A 17,740-nucleotide genomic window follows, 5' to 3' on the forward strand; every position below is an offset into this window, starting at 1 on the left:
CATACTGTGCCAGCCTCGCACCGCTGACGCTCCACAGAATCCTGTTTACTACATGGCATATGGCAGGGTTGTCATACCGAAGATTTCACATGGAGCCCCGGCCTATAACCGTCTGAGCATTGCATGAGGGTGATGTCTCTGCCTGGCCCCTGGGGGCCCCATTACTACTGAAGAGACTTGTAGCCATGTATTATTATGGATGGCAAATAGAGAGTCAAAATATCAACATTATAGAAAAGGAGTTTGTGTAGATCCTATAGAGTCGGGGTCCTAAGCTGGGGCTCTCCTGTATGGGGGGAGGTGAGAAACATCTGGAAAGCCACAGGATGGAGACCCCTGATATAGAATATGTGACATCATCGTATACAGCAGGAGATGACATCACTGGCAATAAGTAGACGTATGCTAATATCTCAGCTCTAGAACAAGTGACATCATCATATACAGCAGCAGATGACATCACTGGCAATAAGTAGATGTATGCTAATATTTCAGCTCTAGAACAAATGACATCATCATATACAGCAGGAGATGACATCACTAGCAATAAGTAGACGTATGCTAATATCTCAGCTCTAGAACAAGTGACATCATCATATACAGCGGGAGATGACATCACTAGCAATAAGTAGATGTATGCTAATATCTCATCTCTAGAACAAGTGACATCATCATATACAGCAGGAGATTACATCACTGGCAATAAGTAGATGTATGCTAATATTTCAGCTCTAGAACAAATGACATCATCATATACAGCAGGAGATGACATCGCTAGCAATAAGTAGACGTATGCTAATATCTCAGCTCTAGAACAAGTGACATCATCATATACAGCGGGAGATGACATCACTAGCAATAAGTAGATGTATGCTAATATCTCATCTCTAGAACAAGTGACATCATCATATACAGCGGGAGATGACATCACTGGCAGACTGACACGCGAAAGCCCTGCTCCGGAACATGTGACATCATACACAGCAGCAGATGACATCACTGGCCGTGTATAGTTTTCTAGGAAGCCCAAATTCTATAATTTATTTAAAATTTTTGTACCCCCCCCCCCTTCCTCCTGTATACATGTATACCTGCTCTCGCTATAGATGTATATTAAGGCTCCCTCTTCCCCATGTCGGAGCGTTATATCCTCCGAGCAGCTGATCTTTCATAGTCCCATAAATTCTCCCTATTATAGGGAATTATTCCACGTAATGAGATGTCACCCCGGTGGTGCATCTGCTCGTACAGTATATCTGCAGCACAGCAGGAGGCGCAGACCCAGCCCTGGCGAAATATTTCTGTCACTTATCTGGGAAGAGTATCCCTTATTGACTTGGGACTGCGTCCTCCATACTGACTGCCTCCTGCAATGGGACCGGTGCTGGATCATCAGACCGAGCAGGTTATCAGATCCAAATCTATCATCTATTTGCTGTTTTTACGCTTTTTTAGTCCCCGGATTTTGCAGATTACAGATTATCTGGTCAGACATATGATGGGCATATTGGGAAGAGCAACATTCCCAGCAGAACAGAGTATTTCAGGACTGTGCTGATCACCTGAGGTCAGACTAGGAGAAGAATGGAATCATGCTGAAAGCCACAGCAGCACAGAGCATTTCAGAATCGGAGTATGTTAGTGACAGCAGGGCTGCATACGCCGGGGCAGTGTCTGAGGCCTGTTCACACATCTGACTTGATATTTAATATATAATGTTGCCGAAAACATTTCAGGGCAAAATTTATTTGCAGCGATAAAATTTACTGTCCAAATGTGCAGACAGGCCGACATCTGCTCAGCATCAGCGTCCGCGTCCGCGCAGGAATGCCGATCCTGACACATTTTTACTGTTTGCTACAAATACATCCAATAATAAATAATTGGTAACATGATCCAGAAGCCGCCGGACTCTCATCTACAAAGATGCTCAATCTCTTCTGATACAAAACATTTGTCCACCGCGAAGAAGCCGAATGTGCAAAGCTGAGATGAAGCAGAGAAATGTGGCGGGTGCGAGCCAGGGATATAGTATACGGCGAGACCTGAGAGAGGGTCACATGACCACTCTGCATTAGAGCAGGTCCTCTATGGGAAGAGTCCCTAGGATGGGTCAGGGTCCCTAGGATGGGTCAGGGTCCCTAGGATGGGTCAGGTTCCATGCTGCCGGCCCACCAGCTAATATTTCTATCTTTGTGCAAGACGTATATGATGTCAGTGATGTCAGCAATTCCTGGATGGGTTGGGTTTGCTTTTCTGTCTTAGTATGTTTATGCAGATCAGAGGTTTTGCAGCAGCTCACTTTCCCTCTTTCTTATTTTGCAGCACCCATAGCCGCAGGAACGGGTCCTAATTTCCCCATTTCAGAATTGGACAGTTCTTCATACTACAGTATGAGCCCAGGTGCAATGAGAAGATCGTTGCCCAGCACGTCTTCTACCAGGTAACTACAAGTGGATCACACCACCAGAACTTCACACATTCTATTCATTTCATGCCAATAGTTCCACTAGGTGGCGCTATGCAATCTTCAGTGCATGCCTTTATAGCCGTAGATACTAGTTATGGACGTTGCGTTACATTGTCCTTCACCGTCTCTTTCTTCCTCTTTGCAAGTTCTACGAAGCGCCTCAAGTCTGTAGAGGATGAGATGGACAGTCCTAACGAGGAGCCATTTTACCCAAACCAGGGGCGGTCACCAGGAAGTGGCAGTCAATCTAGCGGGTGGCATGATGTGGAACCAGGTAATGACTTGCACTATTCTGGTGTTTGCACTCCAGTGTTTCCCACCAGACTGAAATGTTCAAGTATCCCCATAGTGTCCTCATCCGAGAGTCATGTTTTTGTCCTTGTTGGGTTACCTTCATCGTGGTCGATGGATAATGTCCTCCATTCTGCTGATTATAATGTGTGTCGAAGCTGTTGGTCATTTACGATGCGTGGTACGCTGAAGAATCCATTTTTTAGTAGATCATTCTTTACTATGATACTGATGGTGGAGTTGAAGGACCGTAAATGAAGGCGGACGGTTCTTCTCAGAATAAAGTGAGATATTCTTGCTGTTATGTAGGATGTCCTTATGGACAAGTTCCATTACTCTCCCTTAGAAAGAGGCTGGCATAGACCTAAAACGCGTTGGGTGCTGAGTCAACATCTTTGAGAGCCCTGTTCTAGTATCTAAACCTACTTTGACTCTCTTGGTATTTTTTGACTCCCTCATTTAGGCCATGCCCATGTAACTTATGCTCACCATAATTTCTATGCCCCTTTCTGTCTGAGGACCCAATCCCAGCATCTACATTTTGGGCCCATCTCCATATAAATTGTCCTCTAAAGCTCTGAACTTGTTGCATATAAATTAGTGGTAGTTGGACAACCTTGCAGATAAGTTAGTGGTTGGACAATCTGGGGTTCCAGCTCCTAAATCTTCTCCCCCCGACCAGTCGGTGCTAGGTCACCCCAGTATCTTTATGGCATCCTCATGGGCGCTCTGCTCCTGTCTACTCAGTAAATACAAGGGCTGTGGTATCAGAAGGCCGACCCCGCAGACTCGGACTCCTCTATTTTTCCAAAGTCAGACTCCGACTCCTTCATAGATGGTGACAACAATGGTCACTTAGAAGCTTTAAAAATCCTCATGACAAAAAACCTAGCGAATATATTCCTATAGAAGTGACAATGTAACGAGCTGGACATCTAATTCTACATGATTGATAATTGCAGGTCAAGTCAGTCATCATTTTATTTTGAAACCATAGTTGGTAACTCCACAAATTGGCCCTGACTACGACTACGACTATGAGTCCACATCTCTGGTCAACCCTTCCCAGTTTTACCACTATAATCCGGAATTTTTTTTGGACTCCCCACTTCTTGTCCACATGCCAGATCTTCTTCTATAGACCCAAGTCATGTGTCAGTAAATACTCGATGCTTTAGTTCTCTAGTTGCTCCACTTGTAACTTGATACATTTTTGCCACATGGTAAAAGTATCCGCGGTATCTTAGTATCCGGATTCGCTGCACCACTCCATGGTAAATGACCCCGGCTGTTGTCTCGTTTGTTGCCCCTGGTTTTGGTTACTGGACGCACAATATGGCCTCCACAGCGCTCTAGCGTCTGATGTTACTGATGATAACTTGGTGTATACTACAGTCTGGATACAGTATCAATGAGCTGGTTCCATATCCTGCAGGCGCGGGCATTGCTGCACATTACAACCCTATGTAATCTCCCTATAGCTGCTTCCTGTATATATACATTGTATATGCTTTGCTGTGGTCGCACCGTTTATGGTTTAAGGCTCATCTTTATTTTATTTCGGCGCTCCCAACGCATTTCACTTTGACCACGGAAGAGGCACATAAGAGGATAAGAAAAATGTCAGGTAAGAAAGAGCGAGCGGCGCACGGTTCCAGTCGTGAAACAGACGCAAAGACATGGCCTTGTGTTACCTTTTCATTATTTTCTGGCTGTATTCTCGGACGTGGACCATTATACATGAATACATATATATATATATATATATATATACTGCCTTGGCTTTTTATCGTATTGTATTGTTCTTGCACGTTGCGAGTGTCGTTGTACTACAGTCGTATATTCTATCTCATGGTCTTATGTATGATTTATATCATGTTTATGTTGTTTTCATTTATATAGGGGTTTTACTCTCTCAGTGTTAAAATAGGGGTTGCTTCTTTCACTTATTGGTTTATCTGCGCCATCCTGCAACTTTAGGCACAGTGAGTCTTATAAGGAAAAGCAGAGTAAATATGGAGCAGACGCAACAAGATTCATCTGCAGTTTTCTCGAGCTTTGGGTTTTATCACAGGGCCCATTATATGCAGTTGTACCTGCAGCTTTTCATCAGTTTCCAGCGCGTGAAATTCACAATACAAGTTGTTGCAGTTCACTAATGTAAACATGAATCCGCCATCGTATAGACAGTACGGGCGAGATGTTGCTTTACAACCTTGTTGACACCTAATTCGTTCTTTTCTCTTTGTGTAGTTACAATAGGTGTTGCTTCTTTCATTTATTGGCTTATCTGCGCCCTACTGCAACTTTATCTAGTGTTTTATGAGTAAGTGTAGAGTAACTTGTACAGTAGGAAACTTCTAGTGCAGAGTAACTTAGAGCAGTCGCAGTAGGAAACCTTGCAGTTTTCTTCTGCTTTGGGTTTTATACACAGGGCTTACTATATGCAGTAGTGGCTGCAGCTTTCTGCAGCATCTGGTGCTTTGAACCATCAGCGTGACAGTCACAATACAAGTTGTTGCATTTCACCATTGCAAACATAAATCATTTATTCTACGGATTGTGTGGTTTAGATGTTACAGTCCAATTTTAACGTGTAACTCTTTTTTACATTCTGTGTTACAATGAGGTTTGCTTCATTCACTTATTGGTTTATCTGCGCCATACTGCAACTTTAACTAGGTACATTGGGTCTTATAAGTAAATGTGGATCAGTCACAGTAGGAAACTCCTACAGTTTCCTTCTGCATTGGTTATATACACAGGGTCCATTCTATGTTCAGGTGGCTGCACATTTCATTGTTTTTTCTGCGCCCTTCTTCAACTTTAACTAGACACATTGGGTAGTATGAGTAAAAGTAGAGTAATTATGGATCAGTCACAGTAGGAAACTCCTACAGTTTCCTTCTGCATTGGGTTATATACACAGGGCCCATTTTATGCTGCCTTTTCATTGTTTTCTCTGCACCCTACTGCAACTTTAACTAGGCATATTGGGTCTTATTATGTAAAAATGGAGCAGTCACTCTAGGGAAAAACTCCAGTTTTTTAACCTTAAAATTTCCAAATACCTAATATAATTTATATTTTGATTTCCTTACCATTTTCAAGATACCGGTGAGTGAGAACCTTCAGCAAATGAAAATGAGTCTTGGTAACGCCCACCTGACACACTTGCACGGCCCAGTACACTACCTATCTCAGGTCTATATAGGATAAGTCTGAGATGGCTGAATTTTGCAGGTCTGCCCCATTCAGACCCCGGTCTGGACATGTGATGAGGATGATGGAAGGCGACTGTTTCTATAAATAATCATGTGACTGCAGGCGTATGAGCCGTGTAGGGTCCAGATGTGGCGTGACTCATACATAAACAGTACTACTCCCCCCAATCCTCAACTGTGCCATGTCCATCATAGCCGGTGCTGCGTTAATGGGATCCTATGCACTTGCAGACATTGGCCCCATTACTCCCCCTCACTGTATAAGACCGTGAGCTATGGGAAGACGACAACATATACATTGTGTAGAGACGAGAAGCGCAGGGAGGGTCTCATGCCCTTGAATGTAGAAGCGAACCCAGCTGTGTAATTCTATCCCGCCATGACCTCAGCGAGCATGCACGCCGCACCTGGGCAAATAAATAGTGGCTGCGGAGGGAGAATGGGGTCGGTGTAAATGAAGAGGGTGTGGAGGGCACAGGAAGGAAAGGTTTGGGATTACCTGCAGAACTTTACCTTTCTCTACGGCCTGTCACTCGGGTGCCACATGCTCCGCAGACGTGTGGACAAAGTGACAGCTTGCAGCCCTGCAGGAAACAAAGGCCGTATATTATACAAAGGAGAAACAGATGGAAACTGTTTCGAAAAAGCGGGACCTGAGACGAAGCGAGAGCACGTACACAATACCTACAATACGTGCACCCACTGCCCTGCAGGACGGATGGGGTCACCGGGCCTAAATGTGGAGAGTAGACACGTATGATGTCATATAATGCTCCCATCATTGCACTGACTGGTCTCCGATCACTTAGTGCCCACAGGAAGCCATTTTGTTGGGGATCAGAGGTCAAGCTACAGTAAGCCTATGTAAAGGACTTCAAAAACATGGCCGCTTTCTTATTCTCGGGAAGTGACGTCATGTCCGTTGGTCACATGGCCATGCTGCAGCTCAGTCTCGTTCATTTTGATGGGATGGAGACGTGGCGTCATGTGATCAATGGATATGAGGTCACTTCCTGAGAATAAGAAAGCCGCCATGTTTTCGTAGTCCTGTAAAGGCCCTGAATATTGATGCCCTCCCCTTACCATCAATATTTGGGCACTGGAGACCATTTCCCCCTCATCCCCTCCAGTATCCCCTTCACTTATACAAAGGTCCCGCCATGAATATTGCTGCGACTCCCATTTAGGCAGAATTGCCATCATTTTCTGTTGTGTCGGGGCAAGATTTTAGGTGATTCTTGCCCCTTTTTCCAGGTCCCAACACCTTGTGGATGCAACACAACCATTTTTATTGTGCACCACAACACCTTGTTGTGACTTGGACTCGCGTGAAGAGACGTAATGGAAGATTTATTAACATGGTCTCAAAGCGAAACTGTCTTAGTTGTCCATAGGAACCAATCACGGCGCAGCTTTGAGTTTGTATTCTGTGCCTGAATAATGAAAGCTGCGCTGTGGTTGGTCGCTGAGACTGCTTTGGCTGTGGACGGTTTTAGTAGATCTGCCCCATGAGCTGCCCATGTTATGTTTACAGTGATGATGGACATTGGGGTTTGGATATTGATGACCTATCCTAGTCCTGAACAATCCCTTTAAGTAGCCGTATGTGTCGCCCCACGTCCTCCTACAGTAAGTGACTCCTATGGGCGCTCGTGTTGTTCTTCTGTACCTGAGGCTTATACACCAAACTATTCTAAAAAAAATAAATAAATCCTGCAATCTAATTAACGTCTCGTCGTTTCGGAGGTGTTGACAGAAGGACCTCGCACGTTGGAAATGAAGCCTAGTTAATTGCAAAATGGCTTCACTTGCGCCCACTACAGTCATGATTGATGCAGTCAGCGGGGGCTCGTGATGTGTACGGAGCGGATTTAAAGGGGCAGTAATGCAGCAATATGGGGCTATGTGATATCCAATCTGTGGCTACACAACTACAACCCCCAGCATGCCCTGATAGCCAGTCCTGCCCTAGCAATGTGCAGAAGTGTCTTACATACTGCTAAACGTATCCAAATATCCATCTACGGGCCCCGTATTTGCCAAAAGGGTGTCCTGTTTGCATATACAGAGCGAGACACTGTATTCGAAGTGTTCAGAGATCTCTGAGCAGTACCCAAGGGGTCGCATAGTCCTCTCTGAAATCCAATGCTCATCTGAGATTTTCTCACACGTATCTTTGACAACTTTTTGGATTTTCTATGAAGCGATGCTCCCTTTGGCACCGCTCAGATCTTGAAGTGGTGCCCAAGGGGTTTCATTGCTCCATTGAACCATTCTTTCTAAAAATCAGGGCTCATCTCTTTGTGCATATATGCATCTATGACAACTTTTTGGATTTTCTATGGCGTGATGCACCTCTTTTGCAAATTCTTGGAGATTCCTGAAATCTAAGAGCAGTACCCAAGGGGTTTCGTTGCTCCATTGAACCTTTCTTTCTAAAAAAAAAAAAACAAAAAAAAAACAGAAAAACAAGGCTCATCTGAGCTCTGTCCATTGTGATCTTCTGATATTCGTCTATGACAACTTTTTGGATTTTCTATGGAGTGACGTTCCCCTTTGGCACAGCTCAGAGATTGATCAATCCTTTGCTTAGAAGATAACAGAAGCGCCAAAGGGTCTTCATCGTTCCATAAATCCTTTCTTTTTGGAAATGTGATCTTCTCACTTTTACCTACGACAACTTTTTGGATCCGTTTTCCCAGACCTCAACTTTAAATGGCGCACCGTCCATAAACAGAATACGTTTCACCATAACGTTACCCGTCCTGACCCGACCCAAAGCACGACCGAACAATCGCCCATCTCCGAGCCAGGCTTCACTTATTGACACAACTGACTTCATCTTGCAAAAATTTCTGCGTGTTTTTTTTTCCTCTCCTGTTTTTTTTTCCAGACCCCTCGTTCCTGCATCTCTCGGAGAGACTGGAGGGAATTGTAAAAGCTTCAGCTTTGTGTTTGTTTAACCCAAACCTAGGAAATTCTGCAGAGCCCGTCGGCCAGACCCACGATAAGCTATCTCGTAAAAAACCAAAATATTTGCTGCGATACGGTGAAAGTTTTTCTTTTTTGGAGGGAAAAGGTCCGTTTCGGCTAATGAAGTCAGGAAAGTGCACGGCTTGTCACGGAGCTGTCAGCAGAAGGAACAGAAAGCAGACACATGCTCCTAATCCTGGGGAGATAAGCGGGGAGCGCACTTAGGGCACACACTGTCCCCTTTGTTGGGCGCCGTATGATTCGGAGGGTAAAGCGTAACCCGGCCTCCGCTGATACCGCTATCGTCATTGTGCGAGACGTCTTACCTGTCACCTGGAGACAAGCTCCGTCCCGTCAATAGGTCCCCAAGGGGCGATTGACTTAAATGCAATCTGTAGGTTACACCAGGCTCCGCTGTATACAAGGCGCTCATCTGTAAACACGAAAATCACTGCGATCATAGACGATAAGGTCTGGGGCTAAAAATTCCAAAAAGTTTAAAAAATCTGCAACGTTCTAAAAGCCTTTGTGTTCCAATTCTTCAAGATTTTCAAGATCTCTGCTTGTTGTCAATGAACGAGTGCTGAAGGATCTCCTGACCCTGTAAGGAGTGCAGCGCCCGTGTCAGCGGGGGGAGGAGGATTCCTCAGCCTCTAGATGTTCCCATTCACTGAAAGCAAGCAGAGATCTTCAATGTGGATGAATCGAAACACACAATCTATTTATTCGCAGAAAACCTGAAGTGTTTTATATTGTGTAGTTGTTTTCCGTTCTGTAGGTTGTGTTCACACACACAGGGTTTGACTTGGATTTTGGCCACCGGTTGGCGAGCGCTGCTATAGATCTTCTAGGCTGCTCTACATATTTGGCCAAGACAATAGGTAATAGGGTTAAATGGTCTGGACGTCGGCCATGCCGTAATGACACATAGTTGGCGTCCCTGGTAGATTTTGTATCAGGAGCTTCATGTTCCGTCGCTGTGTATAAGGGTATTATGTCGATAATGTGTAGTACTATTTTTGAGCACCATGTGGTAGTTGTATACATTCACTGTATGGCCTTATTACATAGGCAGTATATATAGTAGTATGTTGCATCTATTGTGTGTCCTCCTAATATAAGCTGTATATTGTAGTGTATGTGTTTATTGTGTGGTCTTATTTTATATGGCAGTATTATGTATTTATGATATGCACTCATTTTTTAGGTGTAGTATGTGTTCACTGTACAGCCTTATTATATAGGCAGTATATGGCGGTATTATGTGCCTGTTGTGTGGTCTCATGATATAGGAGGCATATTGTAGTACCGTATATGTCTGTTTTGTAGCCTTCCTATATATAGGCAGTATTAAGTGTTTACTATGTGGCCGTATCATGTAGACTGAATATGGCCCTATTATAGCGGTAATATATTACAGTGTTATGTATCTGTTGTGTGGTCTTGTTATATAGGCAGTATATGGCAGTATTATATGTCTCGTGAGGTCCTATTATAGCGGTAATATATTACAGTGTTATGTATCTGCAGTGTGGTCTTGTTATATAGGCAGTATATGGCAGTATTGTGTATTTCTTTTGTGACCTTCTCACATAGACTGAATATGGCGGTATATCTAATATATCTAAAGGGTCTCAACTTGAAGTTCCTGGTGCTAATGCCAAACCAGTAACATTGCCCCCTCCTACCATAGCCATTTTACTGATGTCCCTACTCGGGATGTGATGTCTACCCTACACCCGCTATTCCTACATCTATGGGCCTCTGAACATGAGATATTTGGATCTTTACGTCCTATGGACTGGTAACATGGCATCCATCTGTTTGCCCCTGGCCGACCCGGTCTTGTGCACAATGTCCACCTGCAGCCGCACTCCTTGGGCCCCCACCCAGGGGCCAATGTTACTAAGCAGAGCATTATGGGTAACAGCACTTGGCGTATTTAGTTCTTCTCTCTTATTTTCCCCGGAGAACAGAAGAGAATGTAGAAATCCTTTAAGTGAGTGATGGCGGCATTAGCGGTGTTATCTCAGGCCTGGGCCTGACCAGATCTTCCCTCCTCTCCTCTATGGATAAAAGGACTCTCAAGGAGAAGGATGGGAGCTTAGTGAGAGATGACAGGCAACTTGCATTAAGTAACAGGCTGAGGTCAAGTCAGTCTATTTGTTGTGAGGGAAATAGTACAGAGATGAAGAATCGAATACGGGGCCATAATAAGGTTTCGGCAGAAATTGCTGACTTTGCGTAGCGATGATTCCTGCTGACAGGACCTTTTCTATTGTTCATTACTTGATTTCACAGTTCAAGCAATTTTAGGTCTTGAAAATATATCTTATTTTTTCTGTAGTTCCTCGGTGTGTGGGTCTTGTCTGCTGCACCTCCGTATATAATATCTGCCTCGTATGTCCCCGGCGTAGGATCCGTCCTCCCGTCAGCCGGAATTATCCTGCACATGGAACAGACTCGCTGGGGTTACGGGGACGCGGTGAAGTCACTTGTAGCCGGTGAAGACTCGGCAGGGCTCCATGAAGTGTTGATCGCCGTCGTCTACAAGTCACACAGACCATCTATTCCAATATGTCTTCTAGTATCTGGGGGTTACAGGAGACCGGGAGAGGACGGCTGGGGACATCTCAATCCCACACGTCCAAGACTTAAAGGGGAATTAAAGCAAACTCAGGGGTGGTCATCTGACTCTTATATCCCCAACGCCCCATTTACAGCCTTGGTCCCTTTTCATTCCTGTGCCAGGACTCACTAGAGACTAATGACCAGCTGGAGGCGCTATAGAGGGCCCGGTGGCATCACCAAGACATGTCACATAGGAATACCAGCGACCACTTGGGAGGCAGAAGGGACTAGGGCTATACAACGGAGCATCAGGGATAGTGGAGGATGACTTGTTTGTCACCCACCCCAGACTCCACTAAGTTGTCTATAATTCATGGACAACCCCTACTCGCCTTGTGACCTATGGGGCCCAGTTCAAAAGAGCGGCCCCAATTAGGATGTCCTGTCCACATTACTGATCTACAGCAAGAAACACAGGGCAGAAGAACCTACCCAGGAGCATGGGGGCACACGATGCCAACACCTCAGATGTCACTTGGCCATCTATGTCCCCTTCCCTCCTGTTACCTATTAAGTAGATGTAAGTTGTGCATGGTATGGATCCATTAGGGGGCGCTGCCTCTTCTCTGGGCATGTTAGGCACCAACCCGTGTCTATGTCGAAACATGCGGGTTATGGTTGCATTTGCTAGAAATGCTGAAGCGGAGGACGCTAACATACCTGGAGCCAAGGTAGCGCCACCTTCTGGATCCACAGCAGAAATCATCTAGTTCTACCCACTCCGTTCTATCATCAGCCATTATCTCCTACAGCTCTGTGAGGGCTGCTCTTTACTCCTCAGGGGCGGGGTCAGCTTGTAGTACATGCAGTGAGTGTATTGGTCTCAGGGTTTGGTATTTATGGAGTTTCAGGTTTGATCTATAAATCTTAATTCTACAATGAAATTGTACTAATGTTTTTTAGAACTCTGAGAACTCAGCGATTCTTTTCTGCTACGATCTCTGGCGTTGCTGTAAGTATGCACCAGAACCAAACTCTGCACTCACTCCTTAAGACTTGTACTATGTGGAGGCTGGAGACATTATAGTGTGTGGGTGCACTAAGAAGGCATTATAGTGTGTGGGTGCACTAAGAGGGCATTATAGTATATGGGTGCACTAAGAGGGCATTATAGTATATGGGTGCACTAAGAGGGCATTATAGTGTGTGGGTGCACTAAGAGGGCATTATAGTATATGGGTGCACTAAGAGGGCATTATAGTGTGTGCGGAGCACTAAGAGGGCATTATAGTATATGGGCGCACTAAGAGGGCATTATAGTGTGTGCGGAGCACTAAGAGGGCATTATAGTGTGTGGGGAGCACTAAGAAGGCATTGTGTGGGTGCACTAAGAGGACATTATAGTATATGGGTGCACTAAGAAGGCATTATAGTATATGGGTGCACTAAGAAGGCATTGTGTGGGTGCACTAAGAAGGCATTATACTGTGTGGGGTGCACTAAGAGGGCATTATAGTATATGGGTGCACTAAGAAGGCATTATAGTATATGGGTGCACTAAGAAGGCATTATACTGTGTGGGGTGCACTAAGAGGTCACTGACTACAAGAAGAGATTGTGAATGAAACGCACAGTACATTTTTAGTTCCCGTCAATTAAGATTTTCAGCCTTCCCGTGTTAGACAGATGCTACTTCTTCACCTCGGCTACATGGACTGTAGTCTGACCCGCCCCCGAAGAGCAAAGAAAGACCCTCATAAGCATCAGCTGTAGAAGCGACACATAGCAAGAGGGAAAGAAGGAGAGAAGGAAGTAGCCGGCATGAAGAATGAAAACCTTTAGTGACTTTCAGGGGTTCCCCCATAATATTCCTTTTAGATGCCCCCCCCCCCCCATTCTCCGCAGTGTATCCCCCTCCTCTCCTGTTGCTATATCCTGTCCTAGGATTCATTTGACATGTGCAGGTGATTTTTCTTCCTCCTTCTGACTCCTGATGCGTTTGTGTTATGTGACAAATCGCAGGACGATTAATAAAAGGCAAAATGAAGAATTAGGATGAGGTAATTAGTGGCCGGCCATGGAGGAGATCTACAGCAGCTGCCGCCCAGAGCCCTATTGAATATTTGTCAGGGCTAATGAATTCTTTTTTTGTTCCCAGTTTTGCATTAGTTAAAGTCCCGATCCTGCGTCGTCATCCATTTTCATTACAGTGATTGATATGTGAGACAGGAGCTCTTTAGATAAGCGGCCACCTCCGCTGCGCTCCGTTATATGGTCATTAACCTGGGAGATATCACTTGTTGGCTGCAGGAGGGGCTCTAACCATTGCAAGACTACAACGCCGGCTGTCAGGAGATGCTGGAACTTGTAGTTTTGCAACAGCTTGAGAGTCATAGGGTGGAGATAACTGATGTACAGTATGGTGCAGGGTCTCATGGAAGTCTCAGGATGTCAGGGCTTGCAGGGATTTGTAGTTGTGCATCAGCTAGAGCAGTGATGGCGAACCTTTTAGAGACCGAGTGCCCAAACTGCAACCCAAAACCCACAAAATTTTCGCGGAGTGCCAACACGACAATATAGACTTAATACTATGCGGATCCACAATTGCGGACAGTTACTGACCAAAAATTACAGTCATGTGGGGCTTTACAGAGCTTTCAATAATACAAACAACGTTGTACTGAAATGTAAAGGTCTCGGCATTTGGTACTTTGAACAATTAATTTTCACTATTTACATCGCACAGGATCTGTTTTATAGTGAGCGTGTAATATTCTTACATCCTGTACTAATATCACGTCTGCTATAAAACAGATACTGTGTGATATAAATAGTGAGGGGACCCCAGACAGTATTATATGCTCTGCAGTGGGCCCACCACACAATATTATATTCTCCACAGTACCACAGTAGCCCCCCAGTGTAATATGCTCCGCAGTAGGTGTCCCCCCCCCCACAGGATTATATGCTCCACAGTGGCATCCACACACAGTATTGTGTGCTTATAAATAGCCCCCCCCCCAGTATTATATGCTCTTTAGTACACCCCCCAGTATTATAAGCCACCCCAGTATTATAAGCCCCCCCAGTATTATACACTCCCCCCAGTATTATAAGCCCCCTCAGTATTATACACTCCCCCCAGTATTATAAGCCCCCTCAGTATTATACACTCCCCCCAGTATTATACACTCCCCCCAGTATTATAAGCCCCCCCAGTATTATACACTCCCCCTAGTATTATAAGCCCCCTCAGTATTATACACTCCCCCCAGTATTATACACTCCCCCCAGTATTATAAGCCCCCCCAGTATTATACACTCCCCCCAGTATTATAAGCCCCCCCAGTATTATACACTCCCCCTAGTATTATAAGCCCCCTCAGTATTATACACTCCCCCCAGTATTATACACTCCCCCCAGTATTATAAGCCCCCCCAGTATTATACACTCCCCCCAGTATCATACACCCCACCAAGTATTATAAGCGCTCCCCCCAACATCATATACACAGTGAGCCACTCTCATACTCACCCCTGAAGAGCCGCCGGCATCCACCTTCTTGTCACTGGCGGCGCTGATGACGTCATCTCGCCCGCGTCGGGGCAGAGGTCAAACTCTGCAGCCAGTGTAGGCCGCGGTCGCGCGATCCGCGGCCTACCCTGACAGCTTTCAGCTGTATGTGCATTTGCACATACAACTGAAGGCAGTGATCGCTCATCAACGGGGAATCCTGTACCGGATTCCCTGTTGGTGAGCGATCCGGGCGACCGCACGCGTGCCAGCATGGAGGGCTCTGCGTGCCCTCTCTGGCACGCGTGCCATAGGTTCGCCATCACTGAGCTAGAGAGTCACAGGGTGGCGATAACTGATATACAGTATGGTGCAAGGTCTCAGGATGTCAGGAGATGCTGGAACTTGTAGTTTTGCTACAGCTAGAAAGTCACAGGGTGAAGATAACCGATATACAGTATGGTGCAGGGTCTCCTGGAAGTCTCAGGATGTCAGGGCTTGCAGGGATTGTAGTTATGCATCAGCCGGGGAGCCACAGGGTGGAGGAAACTGCTATGCAGCATGTGGAGGTCTCAGTATACCGGTGCATTCTGGGGGTTGTAGTTTTATAATAGCTCGAGACCCACAGGTTGGAGATAAATACTTTACAGGTATCCGGTGGAGATGGCGGTATGTCAGGGCATGCTGGGAGTTGTAGTTTCCCAACAGCTGGAGAGTCACAAGGTGGAGATAAGTGGTAAGGTCTTGCGGAGGTCTCAAGCTATGGGCTGTCAGGGCATGCTGGAAGTTGTAGTTTTCCAACAGCTGGAGCCATGGTGTAACAAAGCATCATGTCAGGTCTGATGTGGGGGTCATAATACGTACACAAGGTCTGGTTCACATCTGCGTTTGGTATTCCGTTCGGATAGTCTGCTTGGAGACCCTCCCAAATGAAATACCGAACACATTGACAAGGGGTGAGCAATGAAAGCACACGGACCCCATAGACTGTAATGGGGTCCGTGTGTTTTCCGCACGGTGTCCGCACGAGTCATGTGGAGACGTAAGCAGTTCATGAAGTCCTTCTTCTCTCCGCATGCTCCGTGCGGACTCCGCGCCTCACACTATGGATTCTGCCATCAGTAATTGGCTCTTTAGGGTTCTTATTTCTTGTATTTGGTTTTGTCACTTGTAACACTTTCACATGTTTATTTTGCCAATAATCGATACATTTAGATGAAATAGTTTGGATTGGATTATAAGGACCATCAATGTCATGTGACTGCGATTATTACTATGTAACGATGTCCTTGTGGGGATGACGTCCTATTGGTTACATTGTATCTAGTTCCTCTTCTAATGTGATAGGACTTGCTGTATTGAATGCATTTATTCTAAGTTAAGATTTTTGATGTTTTTCTCTTGAAAGTCTTGGATTTGTTTTGGGGTCCCCCGAGGGGGTGACCTGACTTTTGTCTTTCTCTGTCACATTGGGACATTGTTTCAGTTGATACTTACAAACCTTTCAATCCTCGTGTCGACGTATAACCTGGATAGGAGGGAGGTTTGCGAAGCGTATAGACTATGGCCGCCGCCCGGCTTATAGGGGGGGCCTCCTTGTAAATATATTGACTTCTGCAACATGAGACCTCTGACTTTGGCCATGGCGCTTGCATTTCAGCAGATCACCAATGTGCATGCCTTGGAATGTTGGGAATCGCTGTCACATCACCGAATGCCACGATCTGATGTCCACTTAATGTTTTCAGCAGTTCTGACCCATCTACACCTAAGAACACATTGCAGCATTCACTAGGACTACATACTGATGGTTTCCAGGCACATTGCACTATATGGGGCTCTGCCATGGGTTCTCCTATAGCCATGAGCCTGTTCACTATATTGCAGCATTTCCTAAATTCTACCATTCAGACAGGGTGTTTGCACATTTTATGCTGCAGCCCCAATGCATCTAAAATAAAACACATTTGCAAAAAATCTGCCTTGATGTGGCTACAGCTCCTGTGCAGACCTTTGTGTATTCATGGTAACAGACTACAAAGCCCGTGTAGTCTGATCCTGCTGTCAGGCAATACTTCATTCATCTAACCAACTAATAAACGAGAGGGAACGGATTGCTGCAACCTCAGACAACACGGGGTTTGTTTGTAGTCTGTAACCATTGAGACACATAGGCCTGCATAGGAGCTGTAGACACCAAACAGTAGATGATATTTCATTAAGACTCATTGCATTAGGAGGATGAAAATAATTGCAAAAGTATACACACCCTTTACATTCTAACCAGAAAATATTCACAAACTTGTGCCACATCCAAGGGCAACATGTACATAGCAAAGAGGTATGTATGGAGCGAATAGGTTGGCCCTCTTGTGCCGCCATATAGCGCCTCTGACTGGTAGCATACATCCATAATACGGCCTCCACTGGAACATGGGCCCTCCTTGTGTGTCTGTCACACAGATATGGCGGGTGTATTCTGTATACCTTCCTATACACAGGTCCACACACCCCTCCCCCCCGCCCACAGATGGAGAAGCATTAATTGTGGCATCAGTGACGATGTTTTTGTACCATGCTACTGTGTGAATTCATACAAATGTTAGAATGTTTTTGCATGCTTCTCCTACTAACCTGATGTCAATGTTACTTTGGTCTCTCTAACCAAGCACCGTCCTAAGATGCAACCCGCCAAAT

At 45.3% G+C, this 17,740-nt stretch overlaps 1 protein-coding gene across 17 annotated transcripts in view; it reads left to right on the forward strand.

Annotated features, from left to right (window-relative positions):
* The window catches only part of NFIA (nuclear factor I A), a 338,101-nt gene that overhangs the window by 266,826 nt on the left and 53,535 nt on the right, over positions 1–17,740 (forward strand). For all 17 annotated transcript variants that reach the window (XM_075287768.1, XM_075287770.1, XM_075287775.1 and 14 more), the window contains exons 5-6: positions 2,326–2,443; positions 2,617–2,744. In XM_075287768.1, the coding sequence (XP_075143869.1) occupies positions 2,326–2,443; positions 2,617–2,744 (246 nt within the window). The remainder of the gene's footprint in view (positions 1–2,325; positions 2,444–2,616; positions 2,745–17,740) is intronic.

Source organism: Leptodactylus fuscus, chromosome 9 (assembly GCF_031893055.1).
Source record: "Leptodactylus fuscus isolate aLepFus1 chromosome 9, aLepFus1.hap2, whole genome shotgun sequence".
Classification (NCBI taxonomy): domain Eukaryota; kingdom Metazoa; phylum Chordata; class Amphibia; order Anura; family Leptodactylidae; genus Leptodactylus; species Leptodactylus fuscus.